General features: G+C 38.4%; 1 protein-coding gene across 2 annotated transcripts in view; it reads right to left on the bottom strand.

Moving 5' to 3' along the window:
* Positions 1–3,771: 3,771 nt before the first annotated feature.
* CAPRIN1 (cell cycle associated protein 1) overlaps positions 3,772–19,802 on the bottom strand; it is a 36,326-nt gene continuing 20,295 nt past the window's right edge. Inside the window, exons 10-19 of one of the 2 annotated variants that reach the window (XM_059825724.1) lie at positions 15,767–15,922; positions 14,806–14,914; positions 14,267–14,328; positions 11,988–12,098; positions 11,302–11,451; positions 10,951–11,101; positions 8,797–8,991; positions 7,551–7,651; positions 6,587–6,650; positions 3,772–5,038 (exon numbers count right to left, since the gene is read on the bottom strand). In XM_059825724.1, coding sequence (XP_059681707.1) covers positions 4,974–5,038; positions 6,587–6,650; positions 7,551–7,651; positions 8,797–8,991; positions 10,951–11,101; positions 11,302–11,451; positions 11,988–12,098; positions 14,267–14,328; positions 14,806–14,914; positions 15,767–15,922 — 1,164 coding nt within the window. In that variant the 3' untranslated portion in view covers positions 3,772–4,973. The remainder of the gene's footprint in view (positions 5,039–6,586; positions 6,651–7,550; positions 7,652–8,796; positions 8,992–10,950; positions 11,102–11,301; positions 11,452–11,987; positions 12,099–14,266; positions 14,329–14,805; positions 14,915–15,766; positions 15,923–19,802) is intronic. The other variant, XM_059825725.1, reaches the window with a different exon arrangement.

The raw sequence follows: 19,802 nt of genomic DNA on the forward strand, positions 1-19,802 counted from the left end.
CTTGGAAAATGTACTAACTGGGATGAAAAACATTGCAATGTAAAAGCAAGCAGTATTTGCAACCCAGGAACTCTGAAGGATCTTCCCTATCTCCCTCTGGAAAAACAAATTGGCCAAAGAGAAATGCATTACAGTTCAAGCAATTAGCCTACTTCATGACTATTTGGTATGCTAATCTGATGTTAAATAAGGGAATTTTCCCAAAGTTCCTGTCAAAGCTCCTTCTGTTAAGCTCTGCCACTGAATATGACAGCCAAGATTAGTATCAGACCAACCAAAGGCTCAGATGCTGATGTTGTGATGGAACAGTCAAAGAAATTTTAACAAATTTTGTCATTTAGAAAAAAACACAATCAGAAGGAAACTACGCAATTTTGCAATGTTTGAGCTTCCAGTAAAGTTCCTGACAATAATCATAACTATATTTAAGCCCAGATTTAAACAAGGAAATTGTCTTTCTAAGTTGAAAAGGAAAGTTTTGTTGTTCAGGACCATTTCCTGCTTGCTCTTCAGATGAGGCATTTTTCGGTCCATCTGTGCTGAAGAACACCTACCCACCCCATCTGTGGAACTTAGCTGGTGCCAGCTCAAGCGCTTACAAACCTTTCTAGTCCCACCATGTTCAATGCAGATGGAATACCGTAAAAACAGGTGCACAGGTTTGAAAGACTAAAATACAGAGTCTACTTCATATAGTCACAAACCTCAACTCCAGCTATAAATTTGTATCTTCAACCATCTGTTTCGCTACTTTGCACACAATCAAGAACAGTTTCGCATGAGCAGGAGGGAAGATCTTTATTTCTCAAGATGTGACTGACAGCCTCATTAATGGGCCTGGTTAATGAGCAGTGTTCTCATGTCCCTTTGTATTCACAGGAGACTTGGGATGGGAGAAAACTGAAGAATACAGCACAGTTTTGCCCACTGTATCTCAGATGTGCATTTATAATGAACTGTTCTTGCAGAGAAGAGGTGTGAAAAATCAACTACTCAGCTTAGGCCATGCCAGAACTTCAAACAAAGAACAGGAAGATCAAGATTTTTCTGACCAATTGGTTTTGTATCTTATTCTGCTGGACCACAAAGCTTTTACCCTATTTGCTTTAAATCACATGACATTTAACCACTTTTTCAATATCATTTATCATTTTCTCAGTATTTGTCTAGAGTTAAAGCCTTTTCAGTAACTTTTCTCTCTCCAAAGCAGTTACCCAAATGCCATTTGAGGGAAAGAAGGAAGCTCGATCCATTCTCCAAAGACATATACAAAGGTAACCTGTAACCCAAAGAATCTGCATCTAACAAGCAAGCAGGACATTTTGAGAAGACACATTTTTAAGGTCACAAAGTTCTCTGAGAGTTTTAAAGTCCCAGCAGAATACATTAATCGGCTACTAACAAGAAGTGAACAGTACTCTTCCAACTACTCCAAATGATTTAGAGTGCTATATGCTTTAGAGATTGCTATACACAAAAGACAGTATCTTGGAAAGAAAATAGGGGTTAAGTGAAGTCTAGAACTCCCTCCACAGCAAGATCCAGAAGTCATATTGGCGAACTGTTCTTAAAGAGACAGCCTGTATACGGGAGAACACAGAAGTAAAATGTAGGACAACATTGACCTTAGGTATGAGACAATAGCTCATGATTTCTGAGTTAAAATATTTAAGTTGTAGGATGTCTACGAAGGATTCAAATTTCCCAGACACAGTAACATTAGGTACAAACATCTGGAAACTCAAGCGATTTATAAATTATTTACTCAAGAATCCTTGTATTACAGCCAGGAGGAAGTAAAGACACTGAAGCTGTAAGTTTGTTCTCAAACACGTACCACTGTACGTTATCACAGCCTAGCAATATTAGATAATCAAGCCCCTGCCAAAATAAAAAAAATCTGTATCTCCTCATAGCAGCTGTATATGCAAGAAGGCAGTTGTAAGTAATCCGTTATGCTCCCAAAAGACCGATTCACAGAAGAATCAAGTAAAACCACCGAAAAGTGCAACTGATGTGTCTATGTACAGGCTCAGAAGTAGCACTTTGTTATGCGCACTTGTGCTTCCCAGCCACAGGCATCAGACCAGAGGTATGCTAAAGCAGCACCTAACTAGAATAAAGACAGAAAGGGCTCTGCAACAGAACCAGCCCAGAACCACCACCATTTCACCTCAATATGATCACTTCTTACCGTGGTCTTTGTTCAAAAGATTATCTTTTTCAAAAGACATATCTAAGAGTGCTTGTGATCTGGATGTAACTCAGATCTAGAGCTAAGTTACAGAGTGAAGATATTTAAAAGCTCCCCTGAACAGGCCAGAAAACCAGTTAGTGGACCTATGTGCCATGCTAGGACTCAAGCCAATTTTCCAGTATACTGTTTATTAGATGCACGTATCAAGATTAAAGGAGTCAGTGCAAATTGCCAGATTAAACACATCTTACGTACTTGTTTGATGTTTGTCATTTTTATAACAGATCTCTATCAGCATACAGTAGAGCAGCTACTCTAAAGACCATTTTCATACATGAAAAGGCTTACAAAACTGTATCTCCATTAAAAGACCTCTCAACTACCCCATGTTTTATTAATAAATTTAAGTTAAAAAAACAAAACCCCAAATCTTAAGTGGAATGTTCTGACCCATTCAGCGGTCTTTAATTCAGTATGCTGAAAGTTTACTGTCAAACTGCAATTAGCTATTTAAGAAGCATTTGGTATGCAGTGGAAAAAGCTGAATAGCTTGTCTTTCACCAACTATTTAAAAAGCTGATGCACAAAAAAGTAATTATAAAAAAGAATTCACTGTTTTCCTACATCAGTTAAACGTTAAAAGGTTTGTCTTTTTATTTTTTCCAGTTAAAAAACAGTTGGGACTATTATCTCAGTAATAGCTTCCTAAAAAAGACACAGAACAGCAACTTCTCACCGAACTGCAGTTTATAGTTATACTGGTATGGAATGTTCCTAGGCCTTGACTAAAACTGCTACTTCCAGCCATCAGCATCGTTTCAAGATGTTCTGGTGTGCAATGTTTTCTTCACAAGCTTATCACTTCTCTCAGTACAAACATTTCTCATTTGTGATCTTCACACAGAACATGGAAAAGTGGTATTACCACTTATTTGTATGGAGTTTCAGATTATTTCACAATGAAGTCAAAATATCTGACTACAAGCTCTGAAAGTTCAGTTGCGATACAAAGTAGAAATGACCTCTGAGTGAAAACAACCTTCAGTTTTGTATATAACAGTTAAACAACATGTAGCTGTTCCTTAATTTCACCTTTCCACAGGTAGGAATTATTTGATGAGCAATACTTAACATATATAGATAGCACTTTTCTTCTTGCACGTGCTATAGAATGCAACAGAACTACCAACACCTCTATCGAGGCAGCTATCAATATATTCTCCCCACTGCAGAGAGAGTGCATGTGCGCAAAAGGTAGGCACAAGTGATTTTTCAAAGACTGTACCACAAGTGTGCAGTAAAACTTGAATAAAACTTGGTATCTTCCAGCTCCTAGTCTTATGCCATTTCTTTTATACATTGCTGCCTTGATGAAAAGGAAGTCCGTGAAAAGAAAAGCTTCCCAGAAGAAGTCACAGCTATTAGAATAAAATCAGAAAAACAGGAGAGTTTGCATCTACTCAGGAAAAAACAGAATCTACCAGGGAAAAAAACCAAACAAACCAAACAACCTTACGAAATGTCACCCCATTACATTAGATTTGTTTCAGTCGTTGAAAACCAGTGTTCCAGGATACAATTTTTATAAACATGTTTTATTTCTGTTGCTTATACCATTAGAACTGTAACTGCTGGCTGTCATTTCCCTTAAAAGGGGAAATCAATTCAAACACATACTGGTGCTTTTCAAAAGATAGCAATTAAAAGGGCAGCAGCAGCAGCGGGCATTTGAGATTTCTTAAAACCTTCAAGGCTGCAGGAAAGACAAAAGGACATGTGACCAAAAGTGTTATGATTATCCATTAGAGATTTCCATCAGTACCGGCATCAGTTATTTAGGTGATAATACATCAAGGTCAAGTATTAGTGACAGACAATGTGCAAGTCATAAGGAATGATAGAGAATACCAATCCTTACAAAAGTCATTGCTATCAAAGAAACTTAAAAGTGTTTCAAAGAGATATCTAAATACTTCACATCAAATATACAGTGGCCATCCAGATCATCTCTCACATTTGTTGCAAAATTTTGTTGAAGTGCCAAATCAAATCTTCCCCCCCCCTTTTTTTAAAAAAAAAAAAATTACACAGTTACATTAGCAGTTATGCAAGCGATCTTAAATCCTTAGCCACAGTAAACTGGGCCCTGGTGATGAGGAGTGCCGTAGCTAAGGGTGCTGCTTCTTTGTCAAAAACTGGCTATAAGCCTATTTGTCTATTTAGGGAAATATGCATCACTACGCATCTTTAACTGTTCAGTGCTTCAATTTAATACGAAAAAGCTGAAATGCAGTTGCTCTACCAAGCCACACTTCACCTTTTCCATCCTTTCATGGGAACATTAAGTTTTGTCAACTGCCACCACAGTTAATCTTTACGAATTTGCAGATTTTATCCAAATTTGTTACATCACTTTTAGATGTCGGAAGCGAGTCTTTGCTTTTTCCTGCCACTTCAGTTAACCATGGAGACGGGATCACCCTGAAAATTGCCTTTTTTGCTTTACTCTTAGCAAGGGTGAGGAATCTGAATCTCATGTGCAAGGCTCAAGATGATGCTTAGGACAGAACATGCAGAGTAAACGTTGTTTCGTTCCTTTCCATATCCAGGTAATATAAAGCTGGCAACTGTAGTCCTGTCATTATGGGTAATGAAAAGAGTCCCTTTACAACAAACTTCCTGCAAGGGAGAACAAATAGATAATAACTCTTCTGGTAACATGTATAGTACACTGGCCAGTGTGTTTTTGGCGTTTAACATAATCCTGTGAATTTGTTTAATTCACTTGCTGAGCATTCATTTGAGGCATCCCTCTGTTTGGTCTTGGGGGCCCTCCACGACCTAGAAAACATAAAAAGGCACTTGAATTATGCATGAAGTCAGGTTATTTTAAAAAATTCTTAAAAGCTCTGGTCTAAAATGGGTAAGAATTCCCAGGTGTGTGTCTAGACTTTATATGGTTCCAAAAGCTCCTTCAAGTCAAAACTCAACAGCATGTAACCTGTCTTTACGGTTTTCAGCTTTATCTCAATACTTTTTTTCCCCCAGAATTACAAAGTTGTAATCACTTCAAGTAAAAATGAAAAAAAACACCACCAAACCATGAAGATACGAACTTAAGACTAAAATGAAAAGTTTTGCAGTAATGTAAGGAATAATTCGTTTACTGTATTTTAAATATAAGTAATGTGAGCTAACTAATTATGTTTTAACTTCCATTCTTTTCTTCCTTCCTTAAGAATGAGATTGCCTATAGCTTACAGTCTCAACATATGAGAATTATAGGTCACCTGGGGAATCCCTCTCATGTTTGCCTGCACATCCCTGACAACGAACCTCCAGACTTTTCTTCATTATAGTTGTGCTTCCTAAAAATATGCTTCCACTTCCACCACAGCCTAATACTACTTTGAACTTCAGGCCACAGTTCCACACTACAGGGCTTTCAGTACTAAGACAGTCAAGGACAGAATTCTTCAAAACCGAACTGCCACACGGAACTGTGGTTTCATACAGTGCAACTCACAGCCTTGAGCAGTCCTCACTGACAAGGCACTCAGGCGATAACTCAAGGTTCTCATGGAAATGTCTGTATCGAGACAGATGACAGTCATCACCAAGAATCGACTAAAAAAAGAACTGTGGAAATAGTGTTGAAAATAAAATTTAGAACTTCAACTACAGCCTCATTATATATATGGGGGGTTTTGTTTTTTTTTTTCCTCAGATGAACACCTGGCCAACACTCTTATGAAGCTACAGGACAACACACCTCCATAAGCTGAAAATCAACAATTCTACAGGATCAAGGAACAGATGAGCATGGAGGGAAGTTTTGTATTCTTAGATCAAAAGAGACTTCCACAACAAATGCAGTAGGGCACCTTTTAGTGCAACAGAGTAACATACAATTTTGAGGGCTGACAGTCAGCTCAAGCGTGATATCTGCTTTATAAGCAAGTCTTACTTGCAAACTACTAATGCATCTAGTAAGCAGATTTTTAGTCATGATAAACCCCCCCCCCAACCCACTTTCCTAAGGCTTTCATTAATAAAAGGCAACGAAACAGTTCTGCTACATTTAAAGCGTCAAAAGCAATTGTTGTCACTTCTTTTCAAAGAATTCCTCATTCAACAGCCAACTAAACTTCCCCCACAAGTTCAAAGGATCACAGTATAATTCAAGTTAGAAGGGACCTCAAGAGGTCCTCCAAGTCCAACCTCTGTTCAAAAATAGGGTCAGCTATGAGGTCAGAGGGAAGTAAGCTTATTCTTCCACTGTGACCTGCTGAATAAGAAGTGAGGTTGCTTTTTTTATCTGAAACTCTGGAAGTTGGATCAAAAAACTTCCATTCAGCCCAAATCGATTATTCACTATTCGGGAATTACCTCTAGGAGCTCCCCGAGGTCCACTTTGTCCAGAGCCACGTTTGAAATTCTGTTGATATCCATCCTGCAGCAAAGAAATAAAAAAAGTTACGACATAAAACCTGGGCATTTTGTTATGTTTCAGGAAGCTATTAATTGTCAATAAAATAAGGAGCTTTTAAAACAACATGCACTAACAAAACAACTGTGACTTCAACATATAGCATTTTATTAGTTTAAATAATCTTAGAAAAATAAGTTCTTACTCCTACTAGTACCTAGCAGGTATAATAAAACATACAATGACAAATTCTCTCTCCAGTTACAGGATAGTTTGTTCAATGCAAATAAGAGATGTAAATAGATGTATTTAGTGTTCAAATTTTTCAAACTACACAGAGGTCAAACAGATGAATTTGCTGAAGGACCTGTCAACAACTGAAGCGACATGCTAACAGCAGGATCAAAATCTGTCATCTCATTTGCTTACAAATACTTGTTTGGGGATATGCAGAGTTAGACATCTTCCAGTCAGTCTAAGCTTTGAGCAAACTGAGCATACCTCCTTCAGAACAATGAAAATCTATGCAAATTTCAGAGTAACATATCCACACTGCAGAAGACAGGCAATCCCAAACAAGTTTGAAAAGTTAAAGAACTTTAAATCCACTGAAATTAAGGGTTTTTTCTGACAACGCTGTGAAAATAATTATATTTAAGAAAAAGTTCTTTATAGTTCACTCAACCTTGCTCTAGTTACTAGACTAATTCCTTTAGGGATCAATCAGCCAAACAGAACACATTTCCCAATTATAACCAGCCATTTAGTATTCTGCTATTTCTAAATACCTGAAACTTTTATCTTCACTAGCAATAAAAAAAGTCCTCGGAAAAGTTTTCGCTAATAGATTTGTTTGAGTGCTTTCATTAAGAGGTACTTTTTTCTTCTACTTCTAGACTGTCTCACAACATAATGGTAGCTTACCCGCTGGTAGTTTGAATAATCCCGAGGAGCATTAAATTGGGGCTGCGTGTAACCACTGTTTGGAGTGTTGGAAAAGGAAGGACGGTAGCCATCATATCCTCCTAAGGAACAAGGTACAAGTCTTTCACTTGGAAATGATAGCCTATTACTTTATGCTATCATAAAAAGAAAAGCAGTAACAGCGTTTTACCTAAACCTGAGGAAAATACCCCCTTTCGTAAGTACTGTTTACCTGCAAGTCAAGCAAATGTTTGCAACATCACTACTAATACTATTCCAAGTAACAAGAATGAAGACCTAGTAAGAATTGGGAGGAGATAGCAATTCAGTCCGTTTCTCTAGTAATCTGAAGTTGGATTTACGTAACATTCAATCCAGAGCTAAACTTAATACTAGGATCTAAATGTAACAGCTGTGACCTGCAAGGCTACAACAGCCAACTCAAGAAGTTGCTCCTGAGCCAAGACTCTCCTGAGTGCTGGGAAACATGTCAAAGGATGGCTCTAGTCCCAAGGGTCTAACACTTAGAATCTAGATCCATTTTAAGCAGACAAGTAGTGACCACTGCATTCCCTGCTACAATCAGCTGTGTTCTTGTTATACAGGTTCCTCCTCTACTCTCCAACCACGAGAGGAAGAGAACACAGCAAAAGCACACAGTGCTGTATCCATTAGTCTAATCCCAAAACACCTCCAGGAATCATGAAAGTTCTTATTTATCCAGAACTACAGTATCATTCCTCCGCTCCTGTTAATTCCCTCAGAGCAAAGACTTTTGGACTTTCTTTGTTCTTGCATTTCTTCATTATCCAGCCTAGTCTCAATATGATGAAACATGGAACTCTTTAAAATACATTGCTTCTACCATAACTGGAAATAAAAAACATTTTTGAAATACAAATTGGCATCTGAATTCCTCACTTGACAGTTGTGAAATTCTGTTGGATATTTTCACGTTTGCTTATACTTGCAGTAGATGCCTGATCAAACTAACACTAGGCCTTCAGCACAGAACAGAAAAAATGCTTCTTTGTTTACATCCTAGTAGGAAGCCTAACTGAACACCTAAAATTTCAGGTGCTTTAGTTAGCTAAAGCAAATGGAATTTTTACTACAACTTTAAATATCATACAGAGATACTACTACAGTATAAAAACAACAGTAGGTCAGTTGAACACTTGGTATCTTGACACAGTGTTTCCAGAAAGTAGTAAGTCAAATGAGAGAGTTTAATAAAGCTGTTTACCTCTAAATCCATTTGCCGGTCCCCTGTAACCATTCATTAAGCCACGAGCCCCACGTGATCCACCACGAGACACTCCTCGACTGTTGTAGTAAGGCTGACTGTTACGTGGAAATCCAGTATTCTGTTGGGGAGGTTGCTGGTGGTTACCTGCCACTTGATGAGTCTGGTCCGGGGAACCATGGTAAGTACCAACCACTGTATTGGAAGTGGGGAGAAAAAATGAAGTATAAAAGTCTGTGTTTCTTTATTTATGTTCTCGTATATATTTTCTTTGAACTCAATATTCAAAGCTTTGAAATACCATTGAATACAACAGTACATGCTCACCCATTCAAAGAAAAATAATCTGCATAATTAAGTATCCAGTTTACTAGTCAGATATCCTACAATATTAGAACGGTAGAGTTGATTTAAGTCAGTGTCAAGAAGTCTCTAGTATAAGTTCAGCAACAAGTATTCCTAATGCAGGTACAATTTTCCTGTGCTATTTCAAACCCTTTAAAGAAAATCAGCAACACACATGCATACTGTTTTTTCCAGAGTAAGTTAACCCACTTCTGTAACTTCCTCCTCCCTGAACTGGCACAGAGCCACTCTGTTAGGTCTAGCTGTGCTCCATAAGGTAAGATTGATGGGAACATTTTAAGAGCTGCTGTTTTGACTGTACAGGCTGGGGGATCCTTCTTCATACAGGACGTGTAAATCAAAAGGCAAGAGCAAGATGGATAGCTTGAGGCTATCTGCATCTTTTAAGTAAGACTGCATCTTTGAAGTACGGTATGTCAACATCTGCACTTCACAGGAATTGTCAGGAATGAAGTGGATTACAAAAGCAGTCCAAGGGCTACAGGCTCATTAAGTGTAATAAAAGACGGAATTCTGTATGTAAGAGCAAAAGAGCTGTAAAATTTAGCCTGATACAAATGCTGAAGCAAGATCTCAAAGAAAATTTGTAAGTGATAAAGCCCCTCCTCTCATATGCAGGAAAGGAAGATTTCTCCACCATCCATCAGGGAGCACAACTTTATGTCTACTTCACTCAGCCACAGAGCGCTATGTAACTCTTGCATAGATTCTCCCTTCTCCTCAACTTCCCATTGAGTCTCATGGAATGCGTGAAGCGGTCATCTTTCTGAGTGTTTAATTAGGGTACAGGTTTTGTTCTAAGGCCACTGCATTTTCTGTGTATCAACAGTTACGTTTACTTAGTTGTTAAGTTACGCATTTAATATTGCATGGCCCACCTTCAACACCAGCATTCCCCAGATTGTCTTTCTGCCTTGTGCTGTATTATGGCCCAAAGAACATTGAGATAGACAACAAACAACTTGGTTCTCCTTCTTCTCACCCACCCACCCCAGTATCCCAGCTTGCAAGGAAGACAAAATTCAAGATCATAATCAGTTAAAGAGAAAAAGGATCAGGCTCTTTTTCCTTACTCCACCTCCAGCAGTTGTTAGCACTTCACCCTTGTCATCTGTCCTGTGTCCTTCATTCAAAAATCCCTCTCTCTATCTGCAAATTTTATCTCAGTGGAAAGTGAGAAGAGTGCTGAGAAAAGAATAGCTTTGTACATAGACTTCATTTTACTGTTTGTTTTTTTGAAGTTGCTAACTTGGAAAGCATTTTACCTGCTGTATTCAAACCACATCTAACTGATTTTCGCAAAGGTTCTAGATCTTTACAAACCTTACATCCCCTGTGAGAAGCAGCCCATGTTTGCTCTCAATTCTAGCTTACTATTTCCTTTTTAAAATGTCATCTCAAATAGTACAACCTCTTTTTTTTAAAAAAAGTAAATTTAAGGATCATCCAACCTTAACATCAGCAAAGCAAGTACTCCACTATACTGTGCTTTCATCTTTAGAATAATCCTTAATCATGTTTATGTTTTTTTTAAACCCATATAAAACTGAATCAGGTGGCAAAATTCTTTTAACAGTTGGAGACATATATACTGAATTTCAACCCCTGCTGGATATTCAAACCGAGACAGAATAACAAAAAACGGGTACTGCTCAGGGGAAAGCTTCACAAAACTAGGAACATCTAAGAACATGTCACATGCTTTGATACATCATCTAGGACTTCACAGCCTGATCATCTGCTCTAATCAAGCTATTGCCATTTTAGTTTTTGCTAAAATACGTTTACCTGTCTGGAGTTGTTCTTGCTGAAGATCTGATTGTTCTACTTGGTGAGGCTGATTAGAGAAACTCTGGTTGTAACTGGCCTGGTACTGATTTTGCTGCTTAAGGGTTTCTGGCTCGTTAACAGGAGGAACAGGTGCATTCATGTTGAATACCTATAAAGTTAGAAGAACAGCTCTCTGGTCCAATTCATTTTTCACAATTCCTCATCGCATCATATAAAGAAGTATGCAAGTCAGAAACGTGACTAACCAAAGGCTATTTTATGTCATTACATGACTGATTCCAGTGTTTGTGTAACAACACAAGGAATGACTACCAAAATAAAGGGATTCAATATTAATTTACTACTTACTGTTTGCATGGACTGGAATGGAGCTGCATTAACATTGATTCCGCTGCTATGCAAAGGTTTGCTAGATCCAGCCTGGAACACCTGTGGCTGAGATGCAGTGGGAAGTGATGATGACGATGGGGTCTGGTCTGCATTCAGTGACATTGAAGCCTAATAATTAAAACAAACAACATTTTAGCAGCTTTTGAATAATACCAAAATTTTAACTTAAAAATTTCACTTAAAAAGACACAAAAACCATGTGACAATGCCTCAGGTTCACCTCGACAAATGAGTATTTCCTACTTCAGCTGAACAGCCTCATTCATGATACCATAATGGGAGAGGAAAAACCTAGCAGTCTTTGCCCTCATTAACTTGTAACACAACTAGAAAAAACTACAGGGGGAAAAGAACTGGGCTAAGTGCTAGCAAATGTAAAAAAATAAATCACATTTCCTAAGCCAACAACACATATGCTGATGTTGGCATGTTACTTCTAACTAAACAGACAATCTAGTAAGTGTCTTACTATGAAGGACTTACTGATCACAGACAGACTCAAAATTTTGAAACGAAACATAACTGAAGTGGCCCTATCAATAGGTAACTAAAAATTACAGAACTTTGTGTACAAAGAAACAGAGACTAACATTTGATGACACCTGCAAGCAGAGTCCTTCCCACCCCTGTGAAATCTGACTTGCCTGAATCTGGTCAATTGATTCTTTCTGTGGCCGTTGCTCTGTTGTGTGAGAAGGCTGATACATGGGTTGGGAGGCTGTATATCCCTCACTTGTAGAAGAAACCAAGGGAACCTGACAAAATAAACCCCAAAGCCCCCAGAAGTCAGCTGATGCTCACACAAGGTTTTATAAAAAGTATCAGAGAACTCTGGAATGAATGGTACTCTCTAGTAAAAGTATGTATTCCAGCAACTCTTTACAACCATTAAGTACTTTTTAACAAGTAGAGGTTTAACCACCTCATCTTGACATATACTCTAACATGCCACACTACCCACACCTGCCAAATTGTATTCTGTGGTTATTTCTGAATCAGCTGGCCATGTATTTGCTTTTACTGAAGAACAACATCCTTCTCCTCACTTCCTTATGCAACCCCAACTACCATCACAATAAAGCTGGGGAAAGACAGACGGAGAGAGAGAGAGAGAGAGAAATATATGCAAGTTTAAATGAGAGAACTCCAAGCTCATACAGAAATAGAAGTGCTGGTTTCCCATGGACTGAATTTGTTCATTTTACAGCCTCTGCTCCCCGCCCCAGAGTCCAGTGAAAACTCTGGCCAACAAAGCAGAGGACTTTGCATTTAAGGCTATTGGGGACTTTAAGAAGCAACTGATGGGTGTGTTCAGATCACCCTGTTGAACATTCAAAAGGAAAGAGGTAAGTTTAGCTACTGCTTGCAAGATCCCCAAGGGAATCATAAGCAGCACTGGTTGAGGTAAGGAAAATAAGAAAAAAAAAAATCCATTGGAGTAAGTCACAGACATCATTTAACAGTAAAATAAAACCTAGTGCAGAGACAACTCTCTGACAAAAAAAAGATTATTCTACACCTACAAACCCACAAAACTACTGAGTGTACTAGCGCTCGCTTCAGCAGGTACATACAGAGGAAGCTCAAGAAAAACTCACATTCCTGTTTCTGTACAAATGAGTGACTTGCAGACCTAATCTGGACAAGATAAAGCAAGCAATTCATACTACCATCACTCTGAGATACACAATCTATCCAGATTTTTCTTTTGGTTTTCAAACACCTACAGGGATCAGATTCATTACTTGAGACCAGCAGAGTCCTTCAGAGATGCCATACATGCTTAATACAAAATCGGGAAGCTCTTTAATCACTAGACAATTCAGTAAGAAACTGACACATCTTAATGAAAAGGTGAATACATCATCTATACATTGCAGAAGCACCTTTAAGTGATCCTACTTAAACAGGAATTTCAGGAAAGCTCAAATGAAAACAGCATTCAACTCATTCTGACTGCTCTACAAGCCCTGTATTAAAATATTATCCAAGCAAACAACTGGGACTCATCCTTAACAGAACAAGGCAAAAACAACAACACAAACTATATAGTTAATCCATTAAATCTATTTGTGATCTGATGCCCACTTGAACAGATACAGACTGCCCTTTAACCAAGTTATCTTGGTTTTGGCATTTCTGTTTCAAATAAGCAAATAAAGGACAACTTCCTTCTATCGAAATTAAAAATACTACTACACATGGCTTAACATGAAAGAGAACACCAGTAGGCAAAGATTGACATGTCAAATTATTAGTCGATCTTGAACAGAATGCACAGCAAAACCTCAAGTTAAACTGCCATATTAGAGTAGGACTACACAGAGCAGGATTCCAAACAAAGTCCTTCCTCTCAATCATGAAAAAACACACTTAAAATTCACCACTGTCACATGGGATACAGATTTTAAGTGATGGCAACCTAACACACAGGCCTGTGGAAGTCAATTTGTGAAATGAAAATCCCATCCACACACCAAATTTGAAGACTGAGGTGAGCTCCGCACACTGAAAGAACTGGCAACTGCCGAGAAGTCCACACTGGGCCATCAGAACGAGCAGTGCAAACTGCAACTGCTTCCGTGTTTGTGCCCTTCAGGTTAAGAGGCCTCTAATTCTAAATGCAGTTTCCTCAATAAACTCATACTTCAACCTTGAACTAGACAGTTTTCCAAACAGAGTATTGCCTGCTCTGATTCCACTACAGAAAATATGCAACATCTGCATAGCATAAAAACTGTATGTAGTAATGTTTATAAGCGGCAATGCTGAAGATGTAATGGAGATAACGGATTTCCCAAAATCAGAAATTCAGCTCTTTGAGTTTCTCATATAGTTAGAAATTAAATCTTATTACAACATCAATCAAGATGTTGATTTAAATGAATTCAAAATCCAAAACACAATTTACTAAACATGTTACCTGTGTAGCTTCTGGTTGCACAGGAACTTGATTAGGCTGGGCAAGTCTTGACTCAGCATGAACTGAAGAAAAATAATTTCACCTGTTACATAGTACAATCAAACCTTTTACAGAATAGCATTATCATCTTATCTAATGCAGTTATTTGAGAGCTCATCATCATAAAAGATGATTATGCCTTTGGCATGGCAAAGCTATACTCAAAATAGCAATTCCCACTTATAAGCAAAGTACGTTTTTTCCAGTTGTCCAAAATAATCCAGCAATTTCCAGAAGGCTAAGCAAAACTTTATTTTGTCCATTTAAAAAAGTTTTAAATGTTCCACACTTCCAAGCACGATCTAGCAGCGAGTGAGAATCAGAAGTCTACAAATAGTATGCTTCAAAAGTACTATCACATTTTTGAGAAAAACACACTTTAACAGTACTGTATTATTGCTGGTGATGACCCCTTTACTATGTAGCAGTAACTGAAGCATTTCTAATAGACGACTTGCAGGCTTCCCCAATATTTATGTTTAGGATTTACCATTACAAACCTGGAGGGCAAACCATTTGTGGCATGTCCAAATTCTGTGTTGGATTCATGGGCTGTGCAGATACAATGGCAGGATCAAGTGTTTGGTTCTCGAACTCCAGCATAGAGTCCTGGGAAAAAAAACAGAAGTAATAAAATCAAATGCAATTTGTCGTATTTTAAAAATACTAACATTCAGAATACAGAAATGACCAGGTCACAATAAAGGAAGCTTAGTCCACAGTTACACAATTGCTGGTTTTACCATACGTTTTAAATCAATTAAGATACTAAAAATTCCAAAATGTATTTATCACAATAAAAATTCAGTCCATGTATACAACTTAAGAGCTTATCTCACAAGAAGATTTTAATAGCCAGACAGAATAGGTGGTGATCTATTCTTTATCCTAAATTAGCACACTGTAGAAAGAAACAAGAAAAGGAACATAAGAAGTGTATGCCTCATTTGTTACCAAGGTGTCTACTCTTTAATTTGTGGAGGAGGAAGAGAGGCTTTTTCTGATGTAATCCGTTATCTCCCAATGCATTTCTAGTTGTTCTAACTTTAGAAGTTAAAGGACAGCCTTCAAGAAGCAACCCAAAATGTATTCTCTTCCTGTGTCTTAGAAGTTTTTCAGAACACAAAATTCAGAACTGGCTTATAGAAGGGATATTTTACAGCTGGTGTCACTTACGCAGAATACACTATGGCACCCAGCAATGAACAACTTTCTGCCTTCTCTGTAGATTTAGTACAAACAAGGACTGAAAAGCTAAGTAACATTCTAATTGTACTTTGACAGCAATGCAGGTTTGCGGACTTCGGATGAGGTCTTGCCATACAGCACTGTACAGTTTGCAAGACCATTGTATTTTTCAAATAAACTACAGCAGACTCTTTAAATCATGACTAACAGCCAGAAAATGGTATATTGTTTCTTTGGTTCTAGCTTCGCAGTACCATGGTGGGTTCATCATACCTGCATGAAGTTATATGGGCCCTGCATCTGCGCCATAAGGTCCTGTACTCGCTGTCTTCTAACAAGAGGATCTGCTTGAGCCACTGTAGAGAGCGTATGAGGTTCAGGAACTGGAGGAGATGTAGCTTGTGTCTGTTGCTGCAGCGAATTTACAACCTAACAAGAAACAAGCAACCGACTGAATTTGCAGCTTAAGATAACACTGCATAGAAGTGACTCAGTAGTTCTTGAAATTTATGGCTATTGCCTAATTCATTATGTACATAATTACTATAGTGTTCTTGAAGAAAACTACATCCTCCTACAGTCACACCAATACTGGTGGCCAGCTATTGATATGACCACTTCACAGGATGAGAAAGTGTAGAGACTGTGCTCTATTTGCTTTCCATCTACTCTACTCCCCGTTAAGAACAGCGCTAACAAAAAATTTGTTCAATATTACGGGGATTCTTTTAGAGCAAGATTTGAGTCAGCAATTTATGAACACTCGGAAATTTAAAGTCAGGAAGAGTAAGTTTCAGAAATATGCACAGATGGACAACAATTCTTTTCTCATACCTTTTTGGTAACGTAAGTGGAGTCAGAGTTTATGGGTTGTTCTTGAGACTTTAAAATTTTAACCCAAGTTCTCGAGTGTTATCCCAGCTAGCTGATCTATGGTCTCAGAGAACAGCAGGCAGCATTGCCTGATGGGAAGATTGCAAGACAGCACTGTGGGGGGACACCAGAAGCAGAAGCACAACTTGTAGTGGGCAAGAAAGCTCAGACTTACAAGATACATACTCCAATACGGCGCACATAAACAAAAGGTATGACAGACAGCGACATGCTTTCAAATACCACCTTATCAAAGACAGCAGAGCAGCCAGGAAAGCTGAACACGAGCGTCTAAGACCATCCATCATCAAATAGCTTGAAAACAGGTATTTACAAGGACAGTCGAGCTGCACAAAGTAACACTTTCATGTTCCTAAGCAGTTTTGCTCTTTAGGCAACTCTCATAATACAGAAGTGCCATTTTCAATTGGCATTCATGTCAACAACTGTCCTTTAAAAAGAAGATCATTGTCAATAACTTGTCCATCACTTCTCTATTCCCATGAGCTTTTAATTATTAACAATCTTCCAGATAAACAGGCAAGCCTTAAACTTACAGTTGCACAGGATATAAATTAGCATACGTGCACCTGAAAGTTCAAAATACTTATGAAGTATCTGGTTTCTTATTAGAACTGCAGAACAGATTTTTGTACAACAGTCATGACAAGTGACAAAACAGTCCTATTTTAGACCGGTTCTATAATCACAGGTCTGAACTTTAAACTTGAACTCCCTCTATCCACCCTCAAAGCCTGTAAATTTTTTTTAAACTTCTCAAAGAAACCTACAGCATCTTCCAGTATGCCTACTCCTTCCTCAGATACGCAAACATTGTTTGTATATGACATTCCACACATACAATTGCCTTACAAACTCCAATGACTCTTTCCTTGACCAAATCCCTAGCCATCTGTAATAGAAAATTAAAAAATAAAAATAAAAAAACCTCTAAGCAAAACTAAAAACCAACCACAACCTACATTCCTCTTCAAGATTCCCTTCAGATCCAAATCTCCACTATCAGCCAAAGAGAAGCAATTTGACAATTCCCATGGAAGTATATCCTAAGGCTGTCCACACTGGAAAACAGGCACAACTGCTCTGCTGTCACAGTCCCCAAACTCTAAATTATGGACTGTTTCCAAATTAAGCTCTGTGAGTGGAAAAAATACCTTTTTGAAAATGTTATTTAGAGCACATACATAGACCTCTTGCACATCACAAAGCTTTAACATGGAAGTAAAGAAAAAAAGCAAGCCAGATGACTAGGTGATACCTGAGAAGTACAACCAGCAGCTACTCATCTCCTACATAATTATCACCAAAAATTTTCTCAATTATTTGAGTACTATCACTCAACTTATGATGTCCAAGTCATTCGTAACAATTCAGAATCTTCAAGAAAAAAAATAGTTGCTGGAATAATCAAGAACAGAGACCAAGGACAAAATTTTAACAAACATTTTCCTTTTTCACAAATAGTACAGTACTAACTTCAGATAGTGCTTTACGTCTTTTTCAAACCTGTTTTTTTAAGGTCAGAAGGAACTGTTTAGGGCCTATTCCTTTAGTCTTATTATCACTACCAGGTGCTTTGACCTATTATAATCATAGTAGGATGAAACTACTAAAAAACAGTTCAAGTTCTGCATATTAAGTTGCCAATGGACAGGCTGTAGTTCTAAAGTTAACAGCTTTCTAACAGTCTGCTGCATGAAAAAGGTACAGAGACTACTCTAATATAAGGATCATTATTCAAAAAGCAAATTATTACCCAACCATACATCTCCATTCATCTTGGGGGCACAGCAGCAATGTACAACTTTTCTTTTCGGAGAGCTGAACCTCTCTGCAGAATAGCATTTGACTCATCAAACTGCATGCTCACCTTCTGACACCCCGCCCCTTGACCTTCTCAGTAGGCAGAGCTGCCCAGACACCATCAGAGGAGAATGACAGGGTAGAGAAGGCCAGGGGGCAAAGAAGGAGGAAAGGAGAGGTAAACCCAGAAGTTTAATGAGACCACAAACCAACCAGAATGAACTTGTGTTCTGGCAGTCACAGAAGACAGTTTCTGGCTCTATACAGAACACACACATCCAACCAAAGTTCCATATTACAAAGGAAGCAAAAAATAAAAATTGAACAAACAAGCCCCCCCAACAACAACAAAAAACCCAAAACCCCCAAACCAACAACAACGGCAAAACCCCCACTATTACCAATAAAGGACATCTTCACCAAAATTATAACATCTTATAATCGAAATGCAAATACACTTTGAGAATTCACAAGCAAATTCTTCCATTTAAAACTTATGGAAGGCCCATACAGAAATGTCATTGTGAGACACCATGACTTCTCAAACTAGAAACATACCATACGACACCACAGAAATCTTGAACATATCACATCTACTCAAGGGTTACTGAAAGAGAGACGAGTTTGTGATAGCCTTCCTCTTCATAAACAATTATGGAACCCTCCTGCAAAATGTTCTCTTTCAGAATACTATCAGCTTCCAAAATTAACAGCTATCATTCACAGCTCTTACTGTACTAATGCCACAACTACCTTGAGCTGAAGAGCACAAAGGCTCTACACAATCTGTATCATCACCTTCCCTAAGAACAATTCAGTTGCATTCCCACTGGGATTTTGGTGCCAGCAAGAACAGCAAGAGTCATTTCAAAGACAGTTATTCTCAATTTCCCTTTTTTGTGTTAAATCTGAGAAAATAAGGTTCTTAGTTATGAAAAGGCAGTCTTCAACTCTAAACTTGTCCAAGAAATTGGGACAGAAAGGAGAACTGAAGTATATATCCCTTGTATTATTCTACAAAAACAAAGCTGATATAATCCAGATTTAGTTGACTAGTAAAGACAGGTGGAAAATTTCCTGAAATCAGTCCGATACAAAACTACAACCTGAATTCTTTTACCATGCTAGTACATCATATTATTATTATTCCCATGGGGAAGTGTCGTGGTTTAAGCCCAGCCGGACTAATCACCACACAGCTGCTCACTCACTCCCCCTCCTCAGCTGGACAGGAGAGAGAAAATATGAGGAAAGGCTCGTAGGTCAAGACAAGGACATAGGGAGATCACTCACCAATTACCATCATGGGCAAAACAGACCTGACTTGGGGAAATTAGTTTAATGTATTACCAATCAAAACCAGAGTAGGATAATGAGAAGTAAAACCAAATCTTAAAAAAAACCAACACCTTCCCCCCACCCCTCCCTTCTTCCCGGGCTCAACTTCACTCCCGATTTTTCTACCTCTTCCCCCCCCGAGCGGCGCAGGGGGTCGGGGAATGGGGGTTGCGGTCAGTTCATCACACGTTGTTTCTGCCGCTCCTTCCTCCTCACACTCTTCCCCTGCTCCAGCGTGGGGTCCCTCCCACAGGAGACAGTTCTCCACGAACTT

Source organism: Gavia stellata, chromosome 17 (genome assembly GCF_030936135.1).
Source record: "Gavia stellata isolate bGavSte3 chromosome 17, bGavSte3.hap2, whole genome shotgun sequence".
NCBI lineage: Eukaryota > Metazoa > Chordata > Aves > Gaviiformes > Gaviidae > Gavia > Gavia stellata.